Raw genomic sequence first — 14,568 nt, 5'->3', positions numbered from 1 at the left:
TCAGTTGGTGGGTGGAGCGTATTGATGTGATGGGCCAATACACTTGTACCTTTCCCAGCTTACAATCATCTGAATAATAGATCTAACTTTAGTTGCTATCATACCATGTATTTCACGTGCAACATTGTGCAACATTGTGCAACATTCAAAACGGCCATTCAGCCTCTCCTCTCCTCTCCTACCCATACTATACGAGTTTTAATCACCTCTTCCATTATGACAAGTTAAATACTGAGAAAGACTGCGCAAAGTGTTTCAAGGCGACATTCTGAGATGTGTGTCAGTATATAATCAGCTAGGTAATACATTTATACAACGTCTGGCGCTGCCAATGCATTGACATCCCACAAACCAGCGCTATTCTTGCCTTCTGCACAGCACAGCACACTTTCATATTAAATTGTCATGAGCTTTACACTGCTCAAATAAAACATTTGTGATAAAATGGTTCAGAACACGCAATTATTAATTTATAGTTCAAAAAGTGCGCTGAGAAATGGTAAGATTTATATAAATATAACGTATAATATTCCACAAATATTATTCATACCCAACGAATAGCGTTGCTCTTTCAGTTTTCGAATTAATCAATAGTATCTGTCTTTGTGGTTTAGGCATCTTTTGTGTAGTTACAAAATTGGAAATATCATGCAACCTAGTATAGTATTCAGTTTTAGGTCCCCTGGAGAAAACATGCCCTGGTGGTTAACGGGGATGTTGCGAGCTTATAACCTGCAGATAAATCATCGTAAGGCCAGACAAACGATCCTGTACGCCCAAAAGCTGGAATGGGTTATTTCACAGCGCCAATGTGGCCACCGGTCATCTTATTAATCCCGCGGTATATCCGAATCTCTATAAATAGAAAGGGTGTTTTCCAGACAATTCACACCTGTCTGTAAATCCACTTTGGGCTACCTTGGGCTTCTTTTGGAAGTTCTTGTGTCTTCGGGTTCTGTTCGCAGTCTCTTGGCACCTCTCGCTTTGGCCCAGGGGCACCCTTTAGTGGGTGCAAACCCCCTTTTTAGTAAGAACTCTTTTTTTACGGACTTCTTACAAACTACATGAACCCCAAAACTCAACTCTCACCCCTCAACCCTCGCCAATCCAATCGCTCCCTTTTCGCCAACCGACTAATCGCTTTTCTCCCTTTCCCTTCTTTCGCCTCGATTACCCAGGCCCCGCCTTTACCCCGCTTCTTCCCCGCTTTAAACACGCTTTTAACCGCTTTCATCTATAATTTCGGCTTCGCTTTCCAACACAATTAACTTGTTTTGTCTTGTTTTGTCTTATCTTATCTTTCATTTCATCACATTTTTCTCATAAAAAAATGAAATAGATTTCTTTAAGTCAATATATTCAGTCTACTTCTTTCAAGTGACTGGCGTATTTAATTTTGGCTTTTCTTGCCATTTCGTCTTGTTGCCCTTCAGTGCAGCTTTAATGCTCTTTCCAATTGTCACCACTCATTTCACACACCGTCTTCAGGTTTAAAACTGTTTATAACTTTACCTTCACATCTTCTCTTGTTTGTTTTGGGGTTTTTTTTCTTGACATTTCAAGTTATTATCTTGAAAGTTCAACTTAGTATATTGAAATGTCAAGAAAAAAAACACGAAAAACAAAAACAGATCAAAGGCTTAAAACCGTTGTTGTAAAACAAATAAGTTTATCATTGTACTTTATTTCTTTATTTATTTATTGAAGGAACCAATAAAGATACATGTCTTTTATTCATCATAAATGTAGTTCCATTTTTTCTACTTCTTTCCACTTTTCACACAAATCCAACACGCGACTACACCGGTTGCACCGAGAGCATCTGGGCATTGCACCGACCACCAAAAAACGCAGTTTAGACAGCCGGCACCAAGCCACTCGGAAGACACCGGCTGAGAGCATCTGGGCATTGCACCGACCACCAAAAAACGCAGTTTAGACAGCCGGCACCAAGCCACTCGGAAGACACCGGCTGAGAGCATCTGGGCATTGCACCGACCGCCAAAAAACGCAGTTTAGACAGCCAGCACCAAGCCACCCGGAAGGAAGCGGCAAAGCACCAATCACAAGCGAGGTCACAAATGCCAAAGGCCGTCGTTCCCAACATCCATGGCCGCGCACCTGTCTGATTGTCGCTGGTATCACCACACCCAAGCCTGCTCTCTTGGTCTTGTCGCATCTCCATCGACGGAGGGGACGATTATGCACATGCATCTGAAGGTAAGTTCATTCGTATATTTCACTCCACATCGTTTATTTCTTGCACAGAGCGGCCATTCTGTCAAACAGGAACGAAGCATGTTCCAAACCCTGTCCTCCCTTGGCCATTTTGCAACTTCTTCTTTCATCACAGAAAATGTCACCTGTTTTGGCCGCTCTCTGGTGCACGTTGCAAGTGTTTTCGTGGCGTACAAGCAGGCAGCGTGCTTCCTGTATTCTTGTTTGTATGATAAATGCGTACCTTCACACAGAGACCACGCCCTCTCCAAGTGTATGCAACTACACTACCCTATTTCATCCGACGAAAGACCTGGACTTTATTATCATTAATCAATATGCACTATCATTCATCCATTTGTTTGTCTTTATTCCATTGCTGCAGTACAGGCCTGAAAAACCGATGTCACACGACCCCCAGCCCCCCTCCCCCTCCTCCTCCTCCTCCTCCTCCTCCTTGTTGACATTAGTGTAATTGTCTTACCACTTGATTGTAACCATGGTAACAGTTCTGTACTTATTCCAGTATCATGAACCAGGAAAAGTGACATTTATTGAAACCTTTACATCTAAATTTCCAAGAAATTGATTTTTTGGTGTTGGTTTCCAAGGTATCAGAGCATTAAGATTTGTAGAGTAATTATGGTTCATCTTCCTTTGGCTGTGAATCACTTGTGCTCATTGTGTTGGACATTGTTGCAGACCCCCCCCACCAAGATGGCTCTGTGGCCGCCAACACAATCTCCTGACGCAACTTACAACAGCCCCTGATATTTTCTTCTTCATGGAACAGTGTGAAAGGTAGGTGATTTTATACCTTGGTCTCATGGTACTCAATAATATTTGTCATGTGGTGTACTGCATTTGCGGTATCAAGCACTCTGCTCCTATAATAGCAAGGATTTATCTAGAATTCCAAACAGGCTGCCCTTGGCAGGCAAATTTGGGTGAAAATTGTGATAGTGTTCAAAATTTCATACTTTCTCAGGAATTGTGAATTTGTATGCAGACTTGGGGTTGACTATGTGCCCAGCTCTGAGCAAGTCTAGATAATACCGAAATAGATTTACATGACAGGTCCTTTGTTGTGTGTATATTACAGCAGTGGTGCGGGTGTAACTTGCAACAATGCAGTCTACTGGACCGGCTTAATTAACGCTAATTGGCTCAGGCTGTCGATTGTGGCTCTCACTTCACAGGTTCCGTGTTTCTCTTCAATCCTTGGAACAAGTTGTGTTTGTGTTAGGCTAGGTTAGGTTAACCACAATGCTATATTTACCCCTTTCCCATCAAGCACCCCTTTACGATCATTAGGGTTGGGTACCCCTTTCTGATCAAACACCCCTTTACCATCATTAGGGTTGGGTACCCCTTTCCAATCAAACACCCCTTTACGATCATTAGGGTTGGGTACCCCTTTCCGATCAAGCACCCCTTTACGATCCTTAGGGTTAGTTATGTGTAAGGGCATGGGTTCGCTATCTCTTTTACTTGATCCAAAGTAATTTTTCGAAAATCCTTACCTTTTTTATCAAGTTTCAAGCACCGCTATGTCTCTGACAACAAATGTAACTTGTTTCAATAAGCACCCCACTTTGTCAATTTGCCCAGCTCCCAGGGTGCTTACTACAGCTAACATTTAGTCCTATGTTTGTTTTTTGTTTCAATTGTCTTGAAACCATGGCAACATATGTTACAAAGGATTCCAGAGAATCTCTTCATTTTCAGGAGAAATCTAGATTTGCCATAGTTTTGTAGACTTGCTTGGGACCCTTGATATTTCTTCTTCAGTGTCTGTAGGAGAGACGAGTGCTGTTGTCACTGACAAAGTATAACACCAACATCTGAAGTGTTTCATCCGTATACCCTGTCCATATACCATGTCCATATACCATGTCCCAGACTTGTTTATTTACTGCTGTTGAGATGCTGGAATATTGCTGACTTCAGTGTTCAACTTTCATTCACTCACACACCTGCTTATAAGACTGGGAGAGTGGAAGGTCGGTGGTTCAGTTCCCTCGTGGCCATGTGATTCCAAAAGATGGTAAAGGGAGTCTATGTGGTATGGGTGGCACAGTTTTTGTATTTTCAATTTAGCTGTGCAGAGTTGTGTCCTTTGGGCATGCCTGTCGGGGAGAGTAAAGCTGGTGGTTCCAAATAATCTTGTCTGTCTTTAAGACTTCAGACCATATAAAACAATCACCCCCACTCTGTTCCACCCCTCATCCCCTTCTCAGCTTCATCTTATAGTACTCATCCCATTTTCAGCTCTGTTAGCCTGATGCTCTATTCACTCACACAACTCCAAAGGTTTACATTTAATAAATAAATGGCAAGAGCTACTGTTTTGTCAAAATATCTAGTTCACTCGGTTTTCAAACAAACTTTTACAAGAAATGAGCTGCAGACTTTAAACAAACACGGCTAATATTGAGTATATTTTGCCAGTCTGTGATAAAATATCATTACCAAAGCACAAAATATGAACTGAATCTGTACCTAACTGATTGCTTTGTAAATAGTATAACAGTAAGTCCTGCACCATGATTGCGGAATCTGTTATGTTTTTAATCAAAGCCAGTCTAGATGATAAAAATAGGCAGGTCTATTCGGCTAAATCGGCATTGGGATTGTTTTTTATTAGAACACCCGAGAAAATCGTATTGTGTGTTAAACGTTTTCATAAACTCTGAGTCTTTATCAATAGTGTTCACATGCCTTTGGACTTTGGGTGTATTTTGCCAGTCTGTGTCAAGATATCAGACTCATAATATCAATACAGATGTAAATTGAATGATAAATACTGATAACATTGTGGGTAGTATAAACATTATAAACATGCTTGTCCATCAGTGCATCAGGGGACTGATATTATGCTTGTACAGTACTTTGTAATTGAACATGGCTGAACATTGGGTGTTTGTGTGTGACTCACAGTTACTGTATAATGAATGTGGAGAATGTTTGGGTAATTACATGTACCAGACTGACCACGGCCTAAATTAGCTGTCTGAACACTTTGATGTAGCATCATCCCGTCACTGGCGAGCCCTTGACCACGCTGACCCTGCACATACTTCTGTGTAATCATGGTACATTGCTTATATCCATTTGTGTTGGCACTGAGAAATGGTTGCATTTTTTTTAATGCTTTTTTTCTTTTCTTTAGTTAACATTTGCATAATTATAGGTTATATGTAAGGAAGAGAATTTACAGAGCTCCAGATAAGCAATTAAGTTTTTACCCGAAGGTTTCTATTTTAATTGTTTTTTTACATTTTTCACTAGGTAATCAATATTTTTTCACTCGTCTATTCATCATTCTATTGTTTTTTGTGTTTTTTTTCCCTAAATGAGTAAGAGTTTTGAGATTTCTGAAAAAAAGAAATAATGTTTTAGATGTCTATATCGGTTCTAAATATAGGCTTGACTCGGGAAGTAAGTTAGCTCATAAGTGTGTTACCGAAATTAGCCCTGTTGTACGCATGGTGAAAAAGCTTCATTGGGTATATCGCATGCTGTTTTCAAACAATTGAGTTTTTCATTTAATGCATATGTTTCTGTACACAAGTTTATTGAAAGTGATTGGGTTTTGAATAGTTTTGGGGTGTATTTTACACATATACGCAGCTTATCTGTAGCTCTTAATTTATAATAAATATTAAAGAAGTTGACATCCATAAATTCTCTTCCTTTGTGTATCACTTCTCAATGCCTTTCAAGGACTTGATTATTTATGTGTGATTGAAATTAAGCAGGCAAGTTGAGGGATCCTAATATTATAACCATCATGTTAAATGTTGAAGATTTAGGGGTCCCTAGGTTCTAAAATTAATAGGAAAAAGTGTCATAGCAAAAGACATTAAAATATGGTACTTGTTATTACCCTGCCTGGCACTCGAATTAAGAGGCCAAAACAAGGACTGGTTGGCTTTGAGTCAGTATACTGTGTCTGAGTGGGTTCTCCATGTTAAACTGCAGCATGGTATCTCTGGCATTAGTCCAGAATACGTGTGTGCTGCTATGTAGAAGTGCAGTAATCTTGAATGTGATGTTAAACCCTAATTCACCTCAACCATAAAACAGCGTACCGTAAGGTCATCCAAGGACCCCTGTTAATTTCTAACACTGTATTACCATGATTAAAAGATTTGAAGCAAAGTGTAACTCAGCTGGAAAATATGTCAAACTGACAAATTCTGGAATATAAAGATGTCTTATTGAGAAAGGAATTTGTTGGGTTCATGTCAGTGAACATTTAGACAGCTGACACGAAGTTGAAAAAAACGAAAAAAACTGATTGTTCCTTTAATGGTTGATTCAACCCATGGCCTTCTAATCTTGACAGTCTTCTTAACAAACACTTTCAGCCTTGCAGCCACAATATGATTATTGTGCAGCTAAAGACATAATCCCTTTCTCAGATACACCAATATTAATCTAACACATTGAAGGGCCTCTGTGCTAAAAATCAAGGGAATTTTCACAAGTCCAGTAATTGTTGAAGCGGATAATGTAGTTGATGTAGACATCCCAATCACGTTAATGTTATTTGAAGTCCATCGGTTTGTTTGCTCGACCAGTTGTGGTAATCCTCTTTGGAATCCTGTGAGCCTGGCTGTTGATGCATTGCTCGACTTTCTTCCCCTAGTGAATAGTGAAGGGGAGATGGACATGACTGGGCTTCAGGCTTCATTTTGATAATAAACTTTATCTTCTTGAATTTAAATCGTAGAGGTATGATTCTGTTAATGGGTTTAAGGTCACTTTGGAATGAGAATACAATCTCAATTTTTTTGGCAGTATTTTCAGTAGATTTTAGTGGTAGCTTATGAACCAGTATAAGCTAATCTTACAAGACCAGAAGAACATGCCTTGAGGTCACAGGTGACTGTGAATGGAAAAGTATTTCTAATTGGTGAGGGGTTGTTACACTCAATTCAAATACAACTTGGGTCACATTTTGTTTCGTTTTATTGTTTACAGAATTGATTGAAGATAAAACATATTTGTGTGCTGAGTAATTTTCTTAATATTTGGCATGAAGTTGTTTGAGGTTGTCAGTTTAATGGGAATAAATGCTAGCACAGTTTAAAATGTGGTATGTTGGTATTTTTACACCAACAAGTATATATGTTTACTTCTGAAAAGGCTTTGTCCTCTGCATCTAATGCTTGGATCAGTGTTATTTCAATATTAACAGTTGCTTTCATTATGTGTGATCTTGTAGTGTGTCTTTTTACTTTTCTGATCCATCAAAGATAGAGAGGTTAGACAAGAATAAGTAACAAGTATTTGTAGTTTACTTTTTGTCTTCTCGGCATGTAATGTGTTTCCAAATGAAACAAGCTTGAATTTGATTCTGTTAATAGTGGTGTATTTGTCCGGACCGTATTTCTAAAACTATTGGTATTCTTTCATGACACTTTGTACGCACAAACACCAGGTTGTCAAATGGTGCCTTTTGCTATTTAGGGGTGTTTTTTCCGTTTCCTTGGCAACATGTTTGACTTTGACTCTGTTCATAGTGGTGTGTTTGTCCGGACCATTACTCTAAAACAAATAGGTATTCTGTTATAAGATTTAGGAATTTTGAGAATTTTAATTTTTTCCATTTCCATGGCAACAAGTTAGATTTTGACCGTGGTGGCGGAGCCCAGTGGTTAAAAGATTCACTCATCACACCAAGTCTGGGTTTGATTCCCCACATGAGTACACTGTGAGCCCATCGCCATGATATTACTGGAATAGATCTATAAATGGCTTAATACCATACTCACTTACTCAGGAATAGAAATTGTCACTAGGCCTATAGTCCTACGGCCAAACTTGTTTATTTGTTTGTTAACACCTCACTCAGCAATATTTCAGTGGTCTGTAAATAATCGAGTCTGGACCAGACCAGAGTCTGTATTGACATCATGAGTATCGATCCACGCAATTGGTATACGATGACATGCATCAAGCATGTCAGTGAGCCTGATCACCTGATCCCATTAGTCACTTCTTATGACAGGCAAGCATGGCTTCTTTGGACAAGGTATCATAAGGACAAGTAGACATTTGCCATTTTTAAAGGTTTTTCTATATGTTGTCATTATACATGTGGAATGGTGGACGAAAAATGTTATTTTCTATCGGTGTTACTCTAAGAACTGGTCGCTTGACTGTTTGACTCCCTATAGGCCTCAGTGATGTAGCTGGGGTATTGCTGTCAGTGGTTTTAACAATGGTAAAATGAGATCACTCACTGGTAAAGATACAGTTTTCAATATGGACTGAAAAAGGAAGAAAGAATCTGATTAAGGAAGAAAGAATCTGATTTGGTTGTTATCTCTTTATTTCGTACAGGAAATGAGTTGAGTGAGTCGGGTGTAACACAGATTTGAACAGTATTCAAGTTATATCACGGCGTGTCAGCTAGTTGTGGAAGGCAAGTCTGAAGTGATGCAGGTCTCAGACGTTTACCACTTTGATGAAACCCATGAGCATGGGTATGGTGCTGGTTCTTGAGAATAAATTAGTTTGCAGATGAAGTGATCAATGTTTTACAGGAAGGATGTCTGGTTTGTCTAGGCGGAATAGTTTGACACATGAGCGAACACTATGTATGAGGATAGGCCAGGTTGTGACAGGCCAACTGTAACACTAGATGCAACCAGGTGGGCCAACAGGTCAATCTGGAACTATCTCTTCATGTTACGTACTTGTGGTCTATTCTGGAATGTAACTTGTAATAGACCCGGGGTCTTGTCGAGATCCGGGGTAGAAGCCCATGCTTGCCGTAAATAGCGACTATGCTTTCAAAAGAGGCGACTAGACTAACGGGATTGGGTGGTCAGGCTCGGTGACTTGTTTGATGCATGTCATCGTATCCTCTGTGGTCTAGTTGTAGAGCGTCTGCCCGGAGAGCAGAAGGTCCGGGGTTCGATCCTGGCTGCGTCATACTAAAAGACGTTAAAGATGGTACTTGTTGTTACCCTGTCTGGTGCTCAGCATTAAGGGGCTAAAACAACGACTGGTCGGCTCAGAGTCAGTATATTATGTCTGAGTGGGGTATTCATGGTAAACTGTGGCATGGTATTTCAGTGGGCTAGCATTATAAATCGGCATCAGTCAGTGCAGTAATCTTGAAACGACGTTAAGCCCCATTTCACCTCAACTCACCTCACCAATTGTGTACATCGATGCTCATGATATCAATCACCTGATTGTCTGGTCCAGCCTCTATTATTTACAGACTGCTATCATGTAGCTGGTATGTTGCTGAGTGTGACATTAAAAAATAAACAAAATAAACAACAAACTTGTAATACCGCCTCCGTGGTCTAATGGTAGAGCGTTCGCCTGGAGAGTGGAAGAACCCGGGGTTTCGTTCCCTGGCCACGTCATATCAAAAGACGTTAAAAGATGGTACTTGTTGTTACCCTGCCTGGCGCTCGGCAATAAGGGGCTATAACAAGGACTGGTCGGCTCAGAGTCAGTATGCTGTGTCTGAGTGGGGTATTCATGTTAAACTGCGGCATGGTATCTCAGTGAGCTAGCACTATAAATCGGCATCATTCCGGACTAGTACAAGCAGCCACACTAACACACACGTGCATGCACGTCGCTATTTAAGTGCAATAATCTTGGACGCGACAAACCCAATTTCACCTCACCTCACCTCACAAACTTGTAATATGATATGAAAAAGTGTGGTGAAACAGTGAGGATGTTGCCAATCAGCTGACAAATGGCCACAATAAATAGTGCCTTCATGCTTCAAGCAACACACAACCCTGAAAATTTGCTCCCAAATCCCTTTCTTCCCACCTTCATAAACTGCGTCAGGTTTCTTGGAACAGATTTTTATTTATGGCCTGTGATCATCATTCAGCGTGAACATGGGGAAGGGTGAAATAATATTGTTGATGTTACATACCGGAATATAGCTGTAGGTGTGATAGCAGATGGGATGTGTGGTCTCCAGAAGTTACTGTATCTTCATTAGATGCATGCATGGCTATATTTATTGGGACAGTATCTATTTGTAGCATGGATCAATGTTGTAACTCTAACGAACAAGCTACACTTCCTTGTTAGAAATAGCAAGTATGTCAGCCGATGCTTGCGGGCCTATGGTTTAGGTATAATGTGTTGGCCTCATAGCTAGGTTTATTTCTAGGGAGCCACCTGGCTCCTGCTATTAGATCTGTGGTTGGCCAAGGCAATATTTTTGGAGCCCATATTATTTTACAGAGGTGTGAATTAATTATGAAATAAAGATGATAAAACAATGTAAATATCTTCAGAGCCATGTTCCAGTCATGACAGTAAAGTAAAACAATAACCTTGTTGAAACATATTTGTAGTCATCCAAGTCTTTTAATTGAGCAACAGTCTGATAAAACATGGGTGGTAAGCGCACAATTTGGTCCCTTTGGATCCGTATTATCCCGAAATAGAGGGCTGGCATGGCTAATTATTGTTAGGCAGATTAACTGGTTAGGTTAATTAGAGTTGAGTTCTTACTTGGGAAACAGTGATTTGATACATTCCATGGATAAGGGGTCTTTGATGGAAGAAAACTAGGATGATAACCACAGACAAGGATGGGATGCAGTGGAGAAAACTTGTTTGATGGAAAACCTGATCCCTATGCTATCAGGAACCAGTTCTTCCTAGACTATTGCGCTATTTTAACACTGTACTTGTTGTACTTGATGGCTTGACTGAATCAGGTGGCCACAGTGTCTGTGTTGTGTGGTGCATTCCAGGACTATCTGTACTTGGCAGTGTGCTTGCATGATGGTCATCAGATCAACCAATGAATTATTTATAAGCTGCTGTAATAATGTGGGTGTCATATTGCCTACTAGAGACTATGTTATGTAACGAGAAGTCACTCCAATCTGTTGATTCTGTAAGTAGATCAATAAGCCCCGAAGGTTCAAGTTGATCCAACTTCTGTAATCAATATATACAAGTGATTTCTCTGACATAGTTCTCATAGTTTTTGCACTTTTATCAACTCGTGTTGATATATTTGATATCAAAAGACACTAGGGTGAGATTATCTAATGTATGTCCAGACAGATGTTGATCTATTTTCAAGTGATCAGCAAGGGTAAATTGTGATTTTGATTTAACATTTACATTTACATGATTTACAATATTTGTCATGCACCAAGTACACAGTGTCATTTTCATAAAAACAGTTTAGAATGTTCATTATCAATCAGTTATTTTAGAGCCATTTCATACATGCTTGCCATAGAAGGCGGCTATGCTTGTCATAAGAGGCGAGTAACGGGATCAGGTGGTCAGGCTCGCTGACTGGGTTGATGCATGTTATCGTATCCCAATTGCGTGGATTAATGATCATGATGTCAATCACTGGATTGTCTTATCCAAACTTGATTACTTACAGACGGCTGACCGCCGTCATATAGCTGGAATATTGCAAACTGCAGCGTTAAACAACAAAAAAACAAAACAAATTCTTGTTGCTCATTACATAAACATGACCAGTTGCTCATGATTTGACAAGAGCTTAATGTTCCACTGTCCAACTGGTATAGACCCGTGTTACAGTCAGTGTGACTGACAATACAAGCTGCTGGTAACACTGAAACAATTGCTCCTTGAGTTTGGATCGGGTGAGTGTTTTAGAATGTGAAATTCCAGGGCCGCATTGTACAGGAGTGGGGTATTACTCACGAAATACCAGACTCCCTGTGTCACTTGCTTCATTGAGGAGCAGGGGGCTGACCCACATGTTAAACACACCACTCTGTCATTGCCATGGACCAACAAGGAAGACAGCTGGTCGGTGTTTCACAACTGCTACTCTAGATAATGCTCTCAACGTGCTGAGAGGACATATTTTATGAGTGAGTGAGTTTTACGCTGCTTTTAGTAGCAGGGGACACCAGATATCGGCTTTACACATTGTACTCCTGTGGGGAATTGAACTCGGGGACTTCAGCGTGACAAACAAACACTTTAACCACAAGGCTATCCCACCGCTTAATATTGACAGTAGTGGGTGACCTCGCCTAGATGAACACTACCAAGCTGATTGTCGTTCATTTCCCGATGAACATCAGTATGTCACGTGATTACGTTGTCAATCGAGCGGACATCTACAGAAATACTAAAGGGACAACTGACGACATCAATTCAGGCTATGAATGATGCGGGCTTTGAGGCCAGACAGATCATTTATGTCAAAATGAAGCGTCCATTCGAAGCTGTAACAGAGAATGCTAGACTTACCAAAAGAAATCACTGAGCTCCACACTGTCATGATTCAAAAACACACCAAAAGTTCACAGAACGTTAATATCAATCCATTTTCAGCATCAGCCAGGTCTGGATTTCTTTCCAACGCTAACTTTTTCTGAGAACTCATTTCAAGTGAATGACATTTCTATAGCCGCCATTTTCTAACGTTTGTAAAACCAAGGGATGCCACTCCAAATGGAATGTTAGGGACGGATGACGTCACGATGTCACGACTCTCCACGTTGATATAGTTTGCTATATGTATCTGTCAATATACGGATTGAAGTTGTATTTGTTGACGTTCATCAGCTGATGAAGACAGTGCCTCATGTGAGCAAATTTACCATGAAGCACTTTGCGCATATAGCGTCATATAGCTGGAATATTGAAGAGTGCGACGTGAAACAACAAAGTTGAACAAACAAACAAAAAACTCAAGGAGAAGGAATGCATACATAATCAGAAATAAATGCAAACATTAGCTACTTGTAGAGTTTAGTTATTAATGTCGTTAAGCAATAAATCATGTAACTAACCATGGATCTGTGTTATCCTGTGGGTATCCAGATCCTACTCAGGACCCACCCGACCCCAGTATCTGAGTCCAGGGCCCACTTGCACAAAGCAATCTTAGCGCTAAGATGATCTTAACTCCCATACTTTAACATAGGTTTACAATTGTCTTAGCACTAAGATCCTTTTGTGCAAGTGGGCCCTGTACTAAAAAAACAGAAATATTACAATCTATGACTTAATGACAACCTAGGATTTCACTGAGATTGATGACTCATTTTCAGACAGCCCGTGTTGAATCTAGTTTGATTTTGTTTCTGGTACTCTTTTTAATTTTGTGGATGTTCAGTCTTCTCGCCTGTGTTCTGCTGTTGAAAACCAACAGCTGTCTTACAACTGAACTAGATTGCTGTGACTGGAGAAGTAATTGATCCTTCTAATGTCACACTGTTTATTTTATTTCATGAGCCAAAGACAAAACACTGATTTTAAAGGAACAATATTTACATTCTCCCCCATATATTATAAGTACTTCGAGTTTGTGTGACGTGGAGGACAATAATGTAATACAGATTATTGCTGAACTTGATCACTCAGGAAGTTATATTTTCACAAATGAACATTACCCGAAGAATAATGCTTGACTACAGTAATGCCCACCCCACACAATTTTATGAGAATGACAACCAACCAGCATTTTGTAGAAATATAGTCTGTTGTCAATTGTGCTTGAAAACCATCAGTACATGCTATGGAAGAATTAGCATCTAAAATATTTAACCTGTATCGCGTGCAGTGTTTAAATTATGCGTGACAACATCCTTGTCATAGACCTAATGTTAAAAGTTACAGATTTAGCATTTGTTTAAGGGGCCAATTACTATAGGAAATGACTTCAAGTACACTTAAGGACCCCCCCTAAAGTTAGAATACTGATGTATACTGAACATGTATGCCGAACAGATAAATTTATTTACCCTTTACATATTTTATATCTTATTTATTTGTTGTTCAACGATATATGAAAACATCCATTCTGAAAAGAGCTGAAAAAAATGAGAATGTGGTTCATAAAATGTGTAATCTGGCTCTTTGTGTTGATAACATGGTGATTTGTTGCTCATACTATCAACCACTGGATTGCCTGGTCCAGACTGGATTATTTTCAGACATTTTGTGTATTACTTTCCAGATATTTTCATTTTGGTTAAATGTGGCATTTAATCCGTGCATTTTATTTTCCAGGCTGTGGCAATCAACAAGGCTATCAACAGTCAAGAAACACCTGTCAAAGAAAAGCATGTTCGAAGTATCCTTCTGAATTCTGTTGTTTGTCAACCAGAAGTTTCTCAGTAACCAGCAGGTACAGGTTTATAGAAGAATCCAACTTGGTCATAGATCTTGTGCTTGTGTACTTGAAGAATGTGCATGGAAGAAGTTTGTTTGTCGCAGATTGTAGGGATAGATCCCATTGGTCATATCTAAGTAGTCCACTGGTCATTTCGAAATAGCAGCTTATGTAATTAGATTTGAGGAGAAAGGAACTTACCCAGCTATATTTTCACT

At 39.8% G+C, this 14,568-nt stretch overlaps 1 protein-coding gene across 1 annotated transcript in view; it reads left to right on the top strand.

Annotated features, from left to right (window-relative positions):
• Positions 1 to 2,124: 2,124 nt before the first annotated feature.
• LOC139456531 (huntingtin-interacting protein 1-like) overlaps positions 2,125 to 14,568 on the top strand; it is a 70,447-nt gene continuing 58,003 nt past the window's right edge. Inside the window, exons 1-2 of the mRNA XM_071238300.1 lie at positions 2,125 to 2,220; positions 14,248 to 14,311. Coding sequence (XP_071094401.1) covers positions 2,203 to 2,220; positions 14,248 to 14,311 — 82 coding nt within the window. The 5' untranslated portion in view covers positions 2,125 to 2,202. The remainder of the gene's footprint in view (positions 2,221 to 14,247; positions 14,312 to 14,568) is intronic.

The sequence above is a fragment of the Haliotis cracherodii genome, unplaced genomic scaffold (assembly GCF_022045235.1).
Source record: "Haliotis cracherodii isolate W230 unplaced genomic scaffold, xgHalCrac1.p SCAF_11, whole genome shotgun sequence".
Lineage (NCBI taxonomy): Eukaryota > Metazoa > Mollusca > Gastropoda > Lepetellida > Haliotidae > Haliotis > Haliotis cracherodii.
This window is presented reverse-complemented; position numbering and strand designations above follow the sequence as displayed.